We start from the raw sequence: 12500 nt of genomic DNA, 5'->3' as shown, positions 1-12500 counted from the left end.
TGAAGAAAACGAGACGTCTCTGTGAGCATCCTGGTGAGCAGATGCATCTGCTTGTGTGTCGTCCACATCGATCTCAAGAGCAGGATGAGGACCAGACGATGCGTAGAAACCAGGACTTGTCTGATCTGAATGTCGCATGACCCTGCAAACAGTGGCATTTAGGAAGTAAAATCAGTGTCCATCCGTCTGTCTATCAGTTAGTCTGTTTGTTTGTCTGTCGGTCTGTTTGTTTGTCTATCTGTCTGTTTGTCTGTCCATCTGTCTCTGTCTGTCTGTCTGTCTGTCCATCTGTCTCTTTGTCTGTCTGTCTGTCTCTGTCTGTCTGTCTGTCTCTTTGTCTGTCTGTCTGTCTCTTTGTCTGTCTGTCTGTCTCTTTGTCTGTCAATACATATTTTCAAACATTGAACTATTATACATCATCTAAGTAAAGCAACTAAATACTACCCAAGCCAATAGGGCTTGGTTCTACCTACAACTATTTATGTTTATGTTGCTGTCTCTTGAAACAATCTTCTTTATTTTTCTGTCAATCACTCTAGCATTTGATCGTTGTAGACACACAGAAAACACAGATCTCCAGTATGTCTTGAAGCTTGATGCATTTGGCTTTCCGTCTTCGTCTCTTGATAGCTGTGACAGTTTCTTCAAATAGTCTTCAGCTTTCTCTCCCCGACAGCCAAAATGTTCGAAGACTATACACAAATGTTGGTCGAAAACCTCCAGGCAAGAGCTCCTGGTCGTACTTTTTGATCTTCAGATTTTCTCTTCTGGTTGCCGCTGCTCTTTGAGTTGTAGCTGATAAACCTTCTAGTTCATTGCTCCAGAGATGCGCTAGAGCAATATCCAATTCAAGATCCATCCCCGATGCCGAATCGAATACGACTATGTCTGATCTGTCTTCAGAATTAACATACCTTCCCCTGGGTTCTTTTACGTGATGTAATTGCAGTTGACTCAAACAGTCTGACCATGCTGAAACCATGTTGTTATGGCTGATTACCGGGTCGCCCCCAGTCTTACATGTTATTAGGTGGTATCCATCTGAGTCTAATTCTTTCCCACAGTCACACTGACCAGAAGCCAAAGGCATTTGGCAGCCCAGTCTCATCAAGGATGCCAAGCGGAAATCGCACGGAGATAATGCATGCCATGATGATGATGGTCCTGTCAGGAGCCACGCTCCTGCACCTTTGCCTTGCATGGACTTCATTCGAGATTGGTCTCTAGTCGAAGATGAATTCTGAATAAAACCATTTGACAGAGATTTCATGTATTCCTCAGTCAGCTTGTGTTGTATTTGCTTCCTGTCGTTGGTAACTTCTACGAGAGTTTTGTTTTGAGGCAAAACATTGCACAAATCTCTGCTGATGGAACTATTTGAATGATGTGAATTCTGAACTTCATCAAGCAATCTCTCAGCATCAGAAATTCGTTTTGCTATTGTATGCAGGGTTGAGACACAACTAGACAGAAATGCAAATTGTGCTGTAGATGTTAAAGCTGTGAGACCAAATCCTCCATGTCGTATTGGTAAAGTTGCTTCAAGCCACTGCCAGTCTGTTAGATTGCCTCTACCCAAGAGATTGGTGAACGTTGATCTTGTCAGTGTGTCATGGATGGCTGCAGCAGACTCCAAAAGTCTAGGTGGAACAGTTCGTGTCTGTCTGTCTCTTAGTCTGTCTGTCTGTCTGATTGTCTGTTTGATTGTTTGTTTGTCTGTCTGTCTGTCAGTTAGTCTGTCCATCCGTCCGTCAACCACATTACAGTCTATCTGCCTGCTGCATTGCCCTATATCCCACTCATTACGGTTTCTATTGACAATCGTCTGTTCCCATTATCTCTCCCACAGCCTTCACCAACACCAATCTTGCTCTCATCCTTCCTAGTTTCTTCCCTCTCGATGTGTGTGTGTGTGTGTGTGTATGTGTGTGTGTGTGTGTGTGTGTGTGTGTGTGTGTGTGTGTGTGTGCATGTGTGTGTGTGTGTGTGTGTGTGTGTGTGTGTGTGTATGCGTGCACACGCACACGCATGTGTGTGTCTTACCGTTCAAGTTGAACTTGACTTGTCATACCTACATGTCAGGTGATGTTAATCAGCCACAAAACCATAAAAGTAGGTCATGCAAACTCACTCTTCTCAAGGCTTGTGTCTTTTCTATATTTCCATAGCCATACCACTACAGCAATACCAAGAGCGACACCAACCAAGACCAGCACCACAACAATGACAGCAATGGCGGCGTCAGGAAAACCTTTCTTTACTGCACTTGCTGTTGCCAGAGTAACTAACAGAGAGATGATATAATGAGCAAACAAAAACCAGACAAACACACAAACAAATATAGAAATACATGACTAAATGCCAAATGAACTAATGACAGACAGACAGACAGACAGACAGATGGACGGACGAACAGGCAGACAGACAGACAGACGGACGGACGGACGGACAGGCAGACAGACAGACAGATGAACATCCAGACAGAGATCCAGACAGACAGACGGACGGATGGATGGACAAAATGACACACCGACAGACAAATGGACAGGCAGACAGACAGATTTAGACTCTTATTACAAACAATTGGTAGTTCATTACTTGCTTTGCTGTTAGTGACGGACAGACAGACAGACAAACAGACAGACATCCAGACAGATGGACATCCAGATAGGAGACATCCAGACAGACAGACAGACAGATGGATGGACAGACAGACAAACAGGCAGACAGACAGACGAATGGACAGGCAGACAGACAGACAGACAGACAGACAAACAGACAGACAGACAGACAGACAAAACAGACACAAAGACAGACGGATGGACACGTAGACTGACAGATTTAGACATTTATTGCAAACAATTGGTAGTTCATTAATAGCTTTGCTGTTATCGACCTTAGGTCGCTGGACAGACAGACAGCCAGCCAGCCAGACAGACATCCAGACAAATGGACATCCAGATAGGTAGACATATCCAGACAGACAGACAGACAGACAGACAGACGGATGGACAGACAGACAAACAGACAGACAAACAGACAGGCAGACAAATGAACAGGCAGACAGAGAGACAGACAGACAGACGGATGGATGGACAGACAGACAAACACACAGACAAACAGACAGACAGACAGACGAATGGACAGGCAGACAGACAGATTTAGACTTTTATTACAAACAATAGGTAGTTCATTAATTGCTTTGTTGTTGTCGCTGGACAGACAGACAGACAGACAGACAGACAGACAGACAAACACAAAACAGATAAAACAGAAAAACAGATAAACCAAGACACTCAATTAATAAAAATGCAAGAATAAATGAACAAACACACAAACCTAAACTAACACACATACAACTGCTAACCAATTTCCAACTCCACTGTATCCAACAGCAACTTTCTCCCATCCATATCAGTCACACAGCTGTAGTTACCGCTGTCTTCATCGCTGAGTTCTCCAATCACCAACTGACTTGTCAAACTATACGACTCTTCCTTTCTCACAACATTAAACGATATCCTCTCTCCATCAGACGCCAAAACCTCAGTTCCATCTTTGTACCAGACAATAGACGACGGAATTGAATGCGATTGAACAGAACAGTTGATGACCGCAGATTCACCAACACTTTGAGTCACGATGCCTTCGTGTTTCGATACAATGGGAGAAACTAAACATAGCCACAAACATAAGAAGCCGTCTGTATTTATAGACATTTTATGAAAAACGATAACTTTTTGTTTTTACCCAGACTCTACCTAGACCCCTACCCCTACCCCATATCCAACTTTTACCCCTACCCAACCCATTACCCTTACCCAACCCCCAACTCCTACCCAATCCATACACAACCCCTTACCCTAACCCAACTCCCAACCCTACCCTACATAACCCCCTACCCTACCCAACCCTTATCCTACATAACCCCCTACCCACCCCCTACCCAACCCAACCCCCTACCCTACCCAACCCCTTACCCTACCCAACCCCTTACCCTACCCAACCCCTTACCCTACCCATACCCCTGCCCTACCCAGACCCCTACCCTACCCAGACCCCTACCCTACCCAGACCCCTACCCTGCCCTATCCAAACACCCTATCCTCTACCTCAGACCCCCTTACCCAACTCCCAACCCTTAACCCTACCCTTACCCTACCCTTACCCCTACGGTTGCCCCTACCCTTATACCTACCCTTACCCTTACCCCTTACCCTACCCTTACACCTACTCTTACCCCTATTGTTACACCTACCCTTACTGTTACACCTACCCTTACTGTTACACCTACCCTTACCCTTACCCCTACCCTTACACCTACTCTTACCCCTACCCTTACACCTACTCTTACCCCTACCCTTACACCTACCCTTACCCCTACTCTTACCCCTACTCTTACACCTACTCTTACCCCTACCCTTACCGCAACCCTTACCCCTACCCTTACCGCAACCCCTACCCTTACCGCAACCCTTACCCCTACCCTTACCGCAACCCTTACCCCTACTCTTACCCTTACCCCTACTCTTACTCTTACCCCTACTCTTACCCTTACCCCAACCCTTACCCCTACTCTTAACCCTACCCCTACTCTTAACCCTACCCCTACTCTTAACCCTACCCCTACTCTTACCCTTACCCCTACTCTTACCCTTACCCCTACTCTTACCCTTACCCCTACTCTTACCCTTACCCCTACTCTTACCCTTACCCCTACTCTTACCCCTACCGTTATCCCTACTTACTCAGGCCCATACCCTACTCCTACCCATACTCATACCCATACCCATACCCATACCCATACCCATACCCAGACCCCTACCCAGACCCCTACCCACCCTGAAAACAAAATGGTCAATGTCCGCACTTTTCAATCTGTGTAATGTCACCTATATGAAACCTTAAAGACAATATGTTACAAGTACCTACCCTTACTGTACGACGTACGGCGCCATTTTAACTAAACATAACGTGTCCGTCGTCTGGAGGTCTGTCATCTGCCACAACGCTTCCACCACCTTCTCATAGTAATCGGTGGGTCTTGCGTATATGACAGGCTGAGCGGCAGTGCCCTCTCTGCTGATAAGTCAAGCGACAGTTGCCGCTTTACCTCCATCATGCAAATAAGACCCATACATGTCACATGTCAAAGTCCCGTCTGTGCAACCTCTTACTGTCTTTCTTGTGGCTTACAGATGAAATCTGGCACTGTGCACGTACACACACAAGCACTTTCCAAACTGTACGGCTAGTGTGATTCTCTCCCCCCCTAGTATACGGTCATACTCTCACTAAAACGCCGACAAAATAGAGAACCCCTTAACATGCATCTCTCTTCTCACCTGACAACATCAGCTGTCTCTTGTCCGTGTGTTTTTGCTTGTTAACTATGTTTTCAACTTCCACATCATACTGTCCGGCATCACCAAACTGTAGCTCTGATATTCTCAATGATCCACTGTCTAAGACTTCGTAACGATCGTGGAACGTGATCTGCTCTTGTGACTGATGGAAGTACCACCGGATTGTGGGAGTTGGTAGGCCAATGACTTTGATGTCCAGTGTTACAGTTTGATGAAGATTGCCATTAACACTCGAAATGTTGGTGATCTTGGCACCAACTAGGGAAACGAAAGTTAATAAAACATCACAAATGTCGGTAAACATGCAGATAGGAAACTAGATGTCTTATGACAAATGCAAAACAAAAGAAGAAAGATACGACAAAGCAGGCACAGACAAAGACTAAAACAAACAGACAGAGACACACAACAGACTTTCCGAACAGATAGACTACACACTTGCCAAAGACAGACAGAGACATCCAGACAGACAGACAGACGGACATCTGTATTAGTGTTGATGTTTTCAATAAATGTTCTTTGACAGACAGACATCCAGACAGACAGACAGACAGATAGACATCCAGACAAACATCTAGACAGACAGACAGAAAAATAAACAAACAAACAAACAAACAACATCAAAGTCAACCATCTTCCCCATCCTCACCATAAACAGCCACATTACTCCCAAGCGACGCCGCTGAACCAGCTACATTCTTTCCACGACAAACGTACACACCCGAATCAACATGATCGGCATGAACAACAGACAACATTTCCTCCGTCTTGTCCCTCGCTTCAGTTTTCCTTATCGTTCTATGACTGTCTGCTGTAATATCGTGATCATCAAGTGTCCACGTTATAGACGGTGGAGGACTGCCAGACATTGAACAGATGAGACTGAACGATTGATCTTGAAGGACTTCGACCGATTCATGAGGAGGAACAAGAAGGCTTGGAGGAACTACATAAAACACAATCAAAATTCAGAACGAAAATTCGCTAACTGATCTTAGTAATGTAAGATGCATCTCTTCAGTACAACAGTCTAACATGTCAAGATTCAGCTGCAGTCTAATGAACTGAGATCTATCCTTCCAATGAATTATTCCTAGACAAGGAAATGAATCACTCCAATACTCTAACATATTGAAAAATGTGACAACAGTAGTATATGCCGTGATTACTGAGGTTTAGCTACAGGACCGCCAGAACAGAGTGGGCCAGGTGGCAATGTCCTACTCAACTCTTGAAAATGGCACTTCCACCAACAGGCTTTTGGTGAAAACTTCAGAAAATATCGGGTCAAGTGATTAAATAAATTACCTATTTTTATGTTCACTGTGGGTGGAGCTTGGCCACACAAGAGCTGGCCCACCCAACATCTGGAGTGCTCCGCCGGCCCCGAAGCAGGGAGCCTGATCAAGCCTTGCTGCAGCTAAAACGGCATGCTGTTGTAACCGAGGAGAGCCTCGAATATCCAGACAACCGTACCCTTCTGAGGTTAAAAGTGTGCATGTGGTTATAGGTCTGGCGTCACCCAGCGCAGCACGTGGCAATGTTAAAGAGGATTACATGGAAGAAAGAAGAGAGGGCAGAGAGAATGAACATCAAGGACCAAAGGACAAGAAAGGGGAGACAACGAAAGGTAGGAAAGAAACTTAGTGACGTAGCAAAGTGCGATGAAGATGACAGATCTAACAGACGATGAAGACGACAATAATGAACAAGAAAATAAGAACAAAGTGATTAGAATAGGCCTCGATTAGAACTAGACGTCTGCATTTTGTGTTACGTTTTGCCTGTTGTGTACGTTGCCACTAATGCCTTTACACAATGTGACATGATCATAGAAGCATGACTGTCGTTGTTACTATGTCTTTGACTAAACCTCCAACACACACACAAATGGATATGCTCTTCGAATAGCTCCGAAGATAGCACCCCTGCATATTTCTAGGTACGAACCCCGGTGCTACTCGAAGTTTTAGGCCGTGCTGACGAACCCCTTGATGCACGGCCAGAGCATCAAAGGGCACTGACTTGTTGCAGCCGTGGGACTGGACCTCAAGTCCACACGTACCCATAAATACTGCGTGATGTTCTGACATGCCAGCGGTCTAGTCCACCTCTAGTCAAAGACCAGGTACTCATTTATACTCCTGAGTCGAGAGAGGCAATTGTGTGTGGATTTCTTGCCCAAGGAAATTACGTCTGTACTCGACTGCGAACCTACGACCGCAACTCTCTACCCAACTGAGCTACAGATGCCACACACACACACACACACACACACACACACACACACACACACACACACACACACACACACACACCTTAACACACACTCTCACACCTTAACACACACACACACACACACACACACACACACACACACACACACACACACACACACACACACCTGGTGACCACCACCACCACCACCATCATCCCACCCACATCCATCCCACCCACATCCATCCCACCACCACCACACCCACATCCATTCCACCCCTATCCTACCTCATCCCCATCCTCATCCCCCCTGGAAAAACAACATGCCAAGGTCAACCAGCTGGCATGTTAACATGCATCCCTTCAATACAACAGTCCAATACTCAAACAAATACTTTATCACCCGACTTACCGTCAACGCGAAGAAACATCGTTCTATATGTATCGCCAACAACGTTTGATGCAAAACATTGGTAGTATCCCTCGTGTGACTTCAACACATTCTTGATATCTAATTCTTCTGTTACGTTCGACTCGTATGCGGACACTTGTCTCTTTACGATGCCTAGATGAGCTAACTCTGATTGGTTGATGGCTGCTCCATTGAATGCCCACTGAATTTGAGGCAGCGGTTTACCACGTGCTGTGCACCTGACGGTGAATGACCTCTGAACAACAAGTGCATGTTCAGATGATGGACTGAACTCTTCAATTACAGGAACGTCTAGACAGAGGGGAATATTTTGAGAAGCTAATACGTTGTAGGAAGTAAGTGTAAAGAATACATACAATACATAAACAGATACAGTAACGCTAGCCAGTCATAAAGTGCACACTAAGATTTGAGACATTGACGAACACGACGTCCGGACATATTCAGTTTTGGCCGGACACAAAGCATAACAGTAGGACAATCCAACATATACTTATCTACACACACACACACACACACACACACACACACACACACACACACACGATCCTATTTGTTTGTTAGCCTACTACTTCCTCGTGCTTTGCGCGTAGCTTTGCGAAGAATGAAGACACGTACAGCCTACACAGGACTAGTCTGGGCGCGTGCTCGAATAAACTGGAATGTGTAGCGTTTGCGTCATCAAGAAATTTTACGCAAGAGTCGACCCCTCAAGAGGGGACCCGGTGTATAAATTTTTTAAATTATTTTTATGCAAACCTTCCCCTTCGTGTGCCGAGTGTGCAAACAGACAAAAGATGTGGCCACGTATCGCGAACACACACACACAGACAGACAATTATGATTATGCTAGCGTCGCTTCTGTCCGTCTGTACTCACGCAGTGCGGTGGGACGGATGGACGGAGTGGCTCACTGATGCTGCCGGACGGTTGCGATTTCGACTGGCTCGAGCTCGACTTGCCGGGGGCCCTCTCGGGGACTCGGGTGAGCTGAGTTCCAGCATGCGTGACTCGGTGTGACCAAGTATTGTTCATCGTGTAGCATGGGCAGTTGGAAGCTGTTTCATGTCACACGTAAACACAACAATTTCCACCAGCAAACATGTGTGTCGCTTTCTGTAGGTAACCAGACTGCATGCTATCAGGCGCGAGACCACACACCTCCCCTCACTTTGCACGTGGCACTGCTCTGTTGCATCCGGATTTCTTCAACTACGTTGTGCGTTCACAGCATCACTGCACATGAAATCGGAAGAGAACGCAAACCACACTGGGTAATAATAGACCAGATAGCGTACGTTAGTAGCGGTATTGTACACTGTAAATCAAAACACGCTACTTTCGGACACTAACTTCGCTACGCCTTGTTCTGGAGAGATGCTATCAATAAGCATAAGTCGGATTGTCCTACTGTTATGCCTTGTGTCCGGCCAAACTCAATATGGCCTGATATCATGTCCGGCAAGGTCTGAAACATTACGCTAGGTTTACAATATGACGCTGGCGAGGATGCTCAGGCAGGCGTCATATTGTAAACACTCGCACGTCACGTCACGAGCGTCGCCGACACTAGAATTGATTCAAGTTCAACTCTAGCGACCAAACCGGAAGTGCTCTAGCGTCTACCGGAAGCACGTGCCTTTTGTCGACAAATCAGAGATCAAATCCAGGAGTGAAATAACCGGAAGTAAACTATGGAAGAGAAGCCTACCGAAAGTGTATACGTGTAGGTACGGCTGCTTGTGGCAGATCAAGTCACGGTGGCTTAGAGATGAGAGGCGCACATAAAACGCTTGAAAAAACGTATCGAAAAAACTGGGCTCCCAGCAGCAGGCTGCCAAATAATGTGGAAGCGTCTCCGCAACAACTTGGTGAGGGAGAAACTCAGGAAATGAAAACCAAATCACAGAATTTTGTATACGATTATGATGAGCATGCGCATAGTGGCTCGTCGCTGAAGCTCATCAAATGATATTGTAAATGGTACAGCGTCAGCGTCAGCGTTTTGACACCTACTCAGCGTCTTCGCTGGCGTCATCAGCGTCATATTGTAAACCTAGCTTTAGTGCACACTCTGGTGTTCCATTGTGGAAGTCACATCATACTATAGGATAAAAGTAGATCAGGTGGGGTGGGTTTGATTTCCACTGCCTATATGATACTTGTACTTTTGAAGACTTCTAAGATGAGACAATGCAGCACCACGTGCACGTGCGAAGAGACCACACGTGTGGTCTCACACCAGACTGCATGTAGTCTGGTTACATAGCAATGACAGAGAACTGTGTATGGAAGGTCTCGTGTTTGCCTGCAGAAATTGTCATATCTGTGTTACATACATGCTCATGCTCCACTGTGAACAGTATCAGGTAATGGAAAGCTGACACTACTACAAGTCAACAGACAGACAGACCAACAATGCAACAGACCCAATGACTAACAAACACAGACACACAAACACAAACACAAACATACCAAACACACACACAAACATACCAAACACACAAACACAACAGACACACAAACACAAACACAAACACAAACACAACAGACACACAAACACAAACATAACAGACACACAAACACAAACACAAACATAACAGACACACAAACACAACAGACACACAAACACAAACACAACAGACACACAAACACAACACAACAGACACACAAACACAAACACAACAAACACACAAACACAGAAATAAGACATACATAAGTACGTGTAAATATCAACGACTTACCATCCACAATCAATTTGACATACTGTGAATGTGTAGACCCAGCATTGCAGACATAGTACCCATCATCACTGCTCACCACATTCTCAATCTTCAGATTGCTCCCAATAAATTTCACTCGACCAGCAGGAAGCTCGCCTACACGTTTCTCCCAACTGATAGACGGTGGAGTCATATCCGCAGCGACACACTGAAGCAATGCAGACTGTCCTGATGTTACAAGAACATTATAACTACTTGGCGTGACGAAGTGTAGTTCAAAGAAAGGGTCAACTGCACAAAGGCAAAGACATGTAACTACTTGGTAATAGCATCTAAGTATGACAAGAAATTTGAAAACAAATACTACGTCACACCATGTGTGTGTGTGTGTGTGTGTGTGTGTGTGTGTGTGTGTGTGTGTGTGTGTGTGTGTGTCACTGTGGTGTGTGTGTGTGTGTGTGTGTGTGTGTGTGTGTGTGTGTGTGTGTGTGTGTGTGTGTGTGTGTGTGTGTGTGTGTGTGTGTGTGTGTGTGTGTGTGTGTCACTGTGTGTGTGTGTGTGTGTGTGTGTGTGTGTGTGTGTGTGTGTGTGTGTGTGTGTGTGCATGTGTATCACTGTGGTGTGTGTGTGTGTGTGTGTGTGTGTGTGTGTGTGTGTGTGTGTGTGTGTGTGTCTGTGTGTGTGTGTGTGTGTGTGCGCATGTGAGTGTGTGTGTGCGTGCGTGAGTGTGTCACTGTGTGTGTGCGTGCGTGAGTGTGTCACTGTGTGTGTGTGTGTGTGTGTGTGTGTGTGTGTGTGTGTGTGTGTGTGTGTGTGTGTGTCTGTGTGTCAGTGTCATCCGTCTGACTTTGCCCTCTCGCATTTTAACATTTCAAGTTTACAACAAAGACACACGTCTGTCAGTCTGTCTGTCTGTCTGCGTGCTTGTCCTTGTGTCTATTCACCTCTTTAACTTCTCAATCAATCACAAATCTCACTAACCTTTACACACCATTTTCACACAGTTAGTTAATTAAAACAGCAAAAGTCCCTCGTTTCCCACTCACGTTGACTACCTACCATTCTAATAATATCCAACACACACAGTAATATGCCTTACTGATCTTTAGTTTCACTGGTGGACTGACAACTGACGTCTGCAGCATGTCATTTCGAAACTTACAAGTGTACGAACCAGCTAGGCTTGCATTTGCTGATGGTATCTGTAAGGTGGTTGTGTGAGGACCAAGATCAAGTCCACCATCAAATTTCTTGCCGTCTTTCTTCCATATTACTCGAGCTGGTGGAATGCTTTTTGGGAATGGGGTGGGGCATTCGAGATAGACCGTGTTGTTCTTGACAATTTCTTTTGAAGTAGACCTGGCAGATGAGGAATAGTCTGCAAGATCTGCACATACGATTGCATATCATTTAATGGGAACGTATGATGCATCCGAAGACAGACAGACAGACACAGAGAGACAGACAGACCGACCGACCGAGACAGGCAGACAGACAGACCGAGACAGACCAAGACAGACATACAGACAGACAGACAGACAGACAAACAGACAGACAGGGACGGACAGACAGACAGACAGACAGACAACAAACAGACAGACAGACAAACACAAAGACGAACAGACAGACAGACAGACAACAAACAGACGGACAGACAACAAACAAACAGACGGACAGACAACAAACAAACAGATGGACAGACAACAAACAAACAGACAGACAGACAACAAACAGACAGACGGACAATAAACAGACAGACAA

The 12500-nt window shown here is 45.5% G+C and overlaps 2 protein-coding genes across 2 annotated transcripts in view; both read right to left on the bottom strand.

Annotated features, from left to right (window-relative positions):
- Nucleotides 1–12500, bottom strand: part of LOC134176778 (hemicentin-1-like) — a 16288-nt gene that overhangs the window by 1473 nt on the left and 2315 nt on the right. The window contains exons 3-11 of the mRNA XM_062643438.1: nucleotides 11839–12126; nucleotides 10761–11030; nucleotides 7996–8307; nucleotides 6016–6312; nucleotides 5346–5624; nucleotides 3368–3673; nucleotides 2132–2284; nucleotides 2044–2071; nucleotides 1–142 (exon numbers count right to left, since the gene is read on the bottom strand). The exon at nucleotides 1–142 is cut by the window's left edge and continues 177 nt beyond it. Of these exons, the coding sequence (XP_062499422.1) occupies nucleotides 1–142; nucleotides 2044–2071; nucleotides 2132–2284; nucleotides 3368–3673; nucleotides 5346–5624; nucleotides 6016–6312; nucleotides 7996–8307; nucleotides 10761–11030; nucleotides 11839–12126 (2075 nt within the window). The remainder of the gene's footprint in view (nucleotides 143–2043; nucleotides 2072–2131; nucleotides 2285–3367; nucleotides 3674–5345; nucleotides 5625–6015; nucleotides 6313–7995; nucleotides 8308–10760; nucleotides 11031–11838; nucleotides 12127–12500) is intronic.
- LOC134176779 (uncharacterized) lies at nucleotides 149–1947 on the bottom strand. The gene has a single exon (XM_062643439.1). It carries the CDS (start codon nucleotides 1742–1744, stop codon nucleotides 656–658), a length of 1089 nt encoding a protein of 362 aa, XP_062499423.1. The 5' UTR covers nucleotides 1745–1947; the 3' UTR covers nucleotides 149–655.

The sequence above is a fragment of the Corticium candelabrum genome, chromosome 3 (assembly GCF_963422355.1).
Source record: "Corticium candelabrum chromosome 3, ooCorCand1.1, whole genome shotgun sequence".
In the NCBI taxonomy this organism is placed as follows: Eukaryota; Metazoa; Porifera; class Homoscleromorpha; order Homosclerophorida; family Plakinidae; genus Corticium; species Corticium candelabrum.
This window is presented reverse-complemented; position numbering and strand designations above follow the sequence as displayed.

Excerpts from the sequence above, each read along its gene's own strand:
- LOC134176779 (XM_062643439.1), bottom strand. The coding sequence starts at position 1,744 with ATGGACAGACTAACTGACAGACAGACAGACAAACAAACAATCAAACAG.